Source organism: Cibotium barometz, chromosome 15 (assembly GCF_041138505.1).
Source record: "Cibotium barometz isolate CiBa-2024 chromosome 15, ASM4113850v1, whole genome shotgun sequence".
NCBI classification, from domain to species: Eukaryota; Viridiplantae; Streptophyta; class Polypodiopsida; order Cyatheales; family Cibotiaceae; genus Cibotium; species Cibotium barometz.
Genome location: NC_141060.1, coordinates 28,906,539 through 28,912,337, shown reverse-complemented (window position 1 = coordinate 28,912,337; position 5,799 = coordinate 28,906,539). Strand labels below are relative to the sequence as shown.

Here is a 5,799-nt window from a genome sequence, read left to right as displayed (position 1 = left end):
CTTCACGTTTAGTACACAATTTCTATGTTGGGAAGGTGGATTACTCCATTGGCTCCCCGTTCACGTATCGAACTGGAGCCCCCATAATGGGACCCAACTGTTCCACTAGCAAGACTACGTGCCCGAGGGCTTGATTACACAATTTCTAATACGCTTACATGTATAGGTTGATACATATATAGACATGCATTCACAACGAAATGTGCACACACATACACAAGGTCATGAAGCCATATCTTTGTAGGGAAACAATCATGTGTAGGTATGTGGTATAGACATACACATATGTGTGACACTTAAAAGTGACTCATGTGGACTTTGCATATGCAGATGACATGTGACAGTGTGTGCACTTAAGATTAAAAGTTATTATAGTTTAGTGCAATTAAAAGGGGCCGCCCATTGCCTCCAGGCCCGCCACTCATCCTAAATTAATTAATGGCTATCTTGTGTTTTTAACAAACATATATTATATAATTATTCACCGTACATAAGGAAGTGGTGGAGCATTATATTTCGGTACTAAGTAGGAGTAACTACTTAGTAGTACTAACTACTAATATCTATAGTATAAGCAAGTATTTAAAAGATTTAAATATTAATACTGCATGAACTCTCGTGGCTTGTACTGGACTTCCAGAAAAGCAAAAAAGCAAAAGGTGGTAGCATTGAAGGGCAATGATAAGACAACCGAAGCAAAAGAAGCAGCGGCATTCTCGTCATTAAAAAAGCATGGGAAAATTCCCTCCATGGATCTGCTCTTTCTGCAAAAAAAAAAAAGCAGCAAAAATCCACATGCTTTTTTTTTTTTTTGGCTTTTGGGTCTTTCACTTGTGTGCATTTCCATCTAGCAGGAGCACTACTTCACAGCAAGCTCTCTGTCTCTGTCTCTGTCTCTGTCTCCTCCTGCACCACATGAGCTTCATTGGCCCAACACACCATGCCCTCTGTTTCCTCACATGAGCAGCTATCAAACCCAGCAAAATCACCTAGTGGGCAGGGCCCAATTGAGGTATAATTCACAGAAATTTCTCTGTTTCTTCAGCACTGTGCAGCTAAGCTTGTACATCTTCTACAAGCATTTCTATGCAAATTCAGCTTGTGGGCTGTGCCCAGAATAGGTCTGCTGCATCACAACAGGCATCTGCAAATTTTACATGCATGAGGCCCTCTCCTTTTGATGCTTGCATGATGCAGCAGGGTCCTTTAACCACCAATATTGAGATGTCCTACTACCCATCTGTGCCTGCCCCTTTTCTCACCAAGACTTACCAGCTGGTTGATGACCCATCCACCGACCACATTGTGTCCTGGGGTGAAGACAACACCACTTTTGTGGTCTGGAAACCTCCCGAATTCGCCCGAGACTTGCTGCCCAACTTCTTCAAGCACAACAACTTCTCCAGCTTTGTCCGGCAGCTCAACACTTATGTAAGATTACCAGCTCCTGCTTACCATAGATAATGGTTTTATCATTAAACAGTTAATGTCTGCAAGGATTAGTGTGAATGTGGGTTATCACTGTAGTAGCTTTGATGACTGCTAGTTACCCTGGTAGTCTTATTAAGAAATCATTATCTGCACGGCGCTTGAATGTGAATTAAGCAGCATAATGTATTAATTCAGGTCCAACAACTATGCTTACCCTGTGTGATTGCTTTGTGTTTTATAGTATACTTACACCAGCAGATAATTTTGACCAGTTCAGCTATAATGGCTGTGGTCTTTCTTGGTTTCAATTGCTGGGTCTTAAATACAGTTGGAGAGTTTAGCTCTGATTGATGCCTATGATTACAAGCATTGTCACACTCAATGATGTGTTTATGCTTGATTAGCATTGATTAAACGATTGTGTCCTTAGGTCCTGTCTTAATAATGATGGATTACATATGTCAAATCTTGATAAGCATGGGTTTAATAAGGATGCTCTCATGTCAGTTGTTTAGAAATGAGGGGTTATATGTATTTCCCCCTGATAAACATGGATTTAATGACGGTGTCAACTGGCTACTAATGATTGATTATGTCTGTTTCTGCTTGTTAAGCAGGGGTTATTTTTATGCAACTGTCTACTTAAGCAGGGGTTATTTTTATGCAACTGTCTACTTATGATAAGCTGTTGGCCTGAAAGCATGGGCTTAATGATGCTACTCTTATATTTAATTCTCTTAACTATGGGTTGTATGTGTTTATGCTTGGTAAAGCATTGGTTTGATGAAAGTAACATTTAGTAATGAGGGGTTACATGTGGTTTGGGTCATGCAGGGCTTTAGGAAGGTGGTGACAGACAGGTGGGAGTTTGCAAATGAATTTTTCAGGAAGGGAGGGAAGCATTTACTATGTGAGATCCATAGAAGGAAAACAGCAAATGCAACATTAAACAGGGGGTCACCCACGAGCTCCGCGGAAGACCAGCACTCCTATTGCTATAATGATGTGTCCCTTATGCCATCATCATCATCATCACCCATAATGTCACCTGCTTGTGTGGTGGTTGATCCCACATCATTCTCTCTCTCAAATGAGAATGACAGGCTCAGAAGACACAATACCATGCTGCTCTATGAGCTTATCCACATCAGAAAGCTCTACAATGAAGTCCTCTCCTTTGTCCAGCTACAAAATCATGAGAGCAGAGTTAATCATCTCCCACCACCGCCTTCAGCCGGTTTAAACAGGATTCATGCTTTTGATTATCAGGAGCATGGCCATCCTCAACAACACCATTGTGATGCCGGATCTCTCGTCAATGCCATTGATCCTTCTGCAAGAAAAGGGAGCTTCAATGTTGAAGTGGGTTCTACTCAGATTATACATAAAAGCAGAGACATACATGAACCATACTTGAATGCCATGCCAAGCACTGCTTACATACTGCAGCACAAGAAGGTTTCTACATGCAGGTTAAGCTCTAATCACTACGATTATCATGATGTTGGGAGGCTCCGCGAGGCAATTAATCCCGCAGTTAAACCTATAACCCAAGTTGCCACCACTGTAGCAGAAGGAAGAAGCCCTATTATGCAGTCTGTGGAACAGGAGAGAAGCCCAATTATGCTCTTTGGGGTCCCCTTGAAATGCAGCAAAAAGCGCCCACATGAAGAAAAAATATGCAGTTTCAATAGCGTAGCAAGTATTGATGATGATGATGATGAGAGTACACCCATCAAGGTTGGAAGTCAGGATACAGTGTTTCAAAGGATGCCCAGCTTGAAAAATGTGCGCCATTTGGTGGACTAATATCATGAACTTAATGTGCACACGAGATTTGCTTCGCTGTGGTATTTGCACCCTTACATTTGTTAGGAAACATTAAATTAATTAGGAGTCTTTTGGCATGCTAATCAACATATATAGCTTAGGTGTTGGCAGCTTAAGGGGATGTACCAGATCCCCACCCAAACCCCATGTGAAATGGGGTTTAGATCCTCCCTTTTGGGTACATCCCTTGCTAACTGGACAGCCTCTTAGGGCAATGAGCAGGGGTTGGATGAGAGAGATCCCCACCCATGAAGGACATGGGATGAGATCTCCCCTTTTTAAGGTTGTGCACGGGCATGGGCATGCGCGCAAGATTCTGCACGGGCATCTGCGTGTGCATGTGCATGCGCGTAAGATTGTGCGTGCACGTGCACAATCTTAAAAGGGGAGACCTCATCCCATGTTCATGCACGCGTGTGCGTGCACGTGCACAATCTTAAAAGCGAAGAGCGTGCGCGTGCACATGCACAATCTTAAAAGGGGAGACCTCACATGTTCATGCATGCGTGCACGTGCACAATCTTGAAAGGTCTCCCGTGCACAATCTTGAAAGGGGAGACCTCATCCCATGTTCATGCATGTGCATGTGCACTATCTTGAAAGGGGAGACCTCATCCCATGTTCATGCACGTGCATGAACATGGGATGAGGTATCCCCTTTCAAGATTGTACACGTGTACAATCTTGAAAGGGGATACCTCATCCCATGTTCATGCACGTGCATGAACATGGGATGAGGTCTCCCCTTTCAAGAGGTATCCCCTTTCAAGATTGTACACGTGTACAATCTTGAAAGGGGATACCTCATCCCATGTTCATGCACGTGCATGAACATGGGATGAGGTCTCCCCTTTCAAGATTGTGCACGTGTACGTGCCCTGAATGTGCGTTGCATTATGTGACTAAGGGCCATTCTCCACAACAAGAAAAGTAAGCAATTGGTTGCCACATGAACTTTTCCAAATTTGAACAATGTGTGCATGTGCATGCACGTTGCATTATGTGACCAAGGGCCAATTTTCACGGCAATGCAACCACGCAAACACTCTGAACGTTTTGTCTTTCATCATTCAATATTCTCTCTTTCCAGAATCGGTTGGAAATAAAGGGAGTGTAGAAACTAGAAAAAAGACATTTAGTAGTTACATGCAGGTTTCAAGAAAACATGGGTTCTCTTTATCTTGGAGCCTACTCAAATTCTGGAAAATATGCCTAATCTTGAGAGGAGAAGGAAAAATGCCGCCACCAATTTTTTCAAAAAATAGTAGTAATTGGATAACATCATGAAGAAAATGTTTGTAAAAATTTGTATTTTCCTCTTCAATCGATGATGACAAGGATTCATGTCAAGTTCACTCAAAATGTTTGTAAAAATTTGCATTTTCCTCTTCAACCGATGATGACAAGGATTCATGTCAAGTTCACTCAAAATCTTTTCTTGAACAGTTACATGATCTAGCCAGGTGCATGTGCATGAAATACGATCTAGCGACTTGGCATGTGCATGAAAGAAAATGGCACATATTGTAACCTATTATTGTGTGATGTCTCTATTGATGATGTAGCCAATTGGCATGTGCTTGAGAGAAAATGGCACGTCACACGTATCGTAGCATGCTATTTTGCTATGTCTCCATCAACAAGGTTAATAAAGGATTCAAAGCATTGTGCAAATAAAAATTGCACTCATTTTTTGTAAGGCACAAAATATTGAAGTGAATTGATAAATGTAAGTGGGGACACACCAATTAGAGTTGTGTCCCACGTACCTACAAATGACTTCCCAACTTGACTTAGCTAGTTAGCAAAGTTTGTTGGCCATTGGCCAATAATAGTGACTTGTAGTGCATTTAATACATTGGGACCTCTCTTCCAAGAAAAAACAAAGCTAATAGAGCTGAGACAACCTAAGTCTTGTAAATGTAGGGAAGCCTCGGCCCTTGAGGTCTTGTATAGTTCTTTTCGACTCTCCTTGCAATAAATAAATGGCATGTTGTAATTTAGTGTCCCGAAACTTTCCCAATCACATTTGATTGGTAAAGTTAGCCTAGGACATTAGCCTTGTGATAAGATGCTAATTGTATGTGGGAAGGCAAACATGATTAGGTACCTTGGTAGTCCGTTCTGTTCTTTGAGCATCTTCCTACCCAAATTGTGACAAACCATGGTGACAAGCCTTAACTTTTTTTTTTTTGTTGAGAATGATGTTGGGGTTCTAACCTTGGACTTGCACGTGGGAAGGGATGGAGGTGACACACCTGGTATCTCACTGGGTTTTGAGACGGGGTAGGAGCCTACCTCTCTTCCAATCTTCAAACTACATCCCGAACCTCCAAATTCTTACCGCGTAGCAGTCTTGTGAAACTCTTACTTTATATAATATAGAGATATATAGAGAAGATAGAAGATGATGTTAATGAATTCTGGAATTTTTCTCCCTCCCACCCTCACAACGAACATTTTTTTAATTATAAAAAATGTGGAAATACACGGAACGTTAGTTACATTTGGACAAAATATGAAGGGAATATTTTTTTT

At 41.6% G+C, this 5,799-nt stretch overlaps 1 protein-coding gene across 1 annotated transcript; it reads left to right on the top strand.

The window, feature by feature from the left end:
- Window positions 1-794: 794 nt before the first annotated feature.
- LOC147631143 (uncharacterized) lies at window positions 795-3,242 on the top strand. Its single transcript, XM_086809053.1, has 2 exons — window positions 795-1,431; window positions 2,266-3,242. Exons 1-2 carry the CDS (start codon window positions 1,087-1,089, stop codon window positions 3,238-3,240), a joined length of 1,320 nt encoding a protein of 439 aa, XP_086665179.1. The 5' UTR covers window positions 795-1,086; the 3' UTR covers window positions 3,241-3,242.
- The last annotated feature ends 2,557 nt before the right edge of the window (window positions 3,243-5,799 follow it).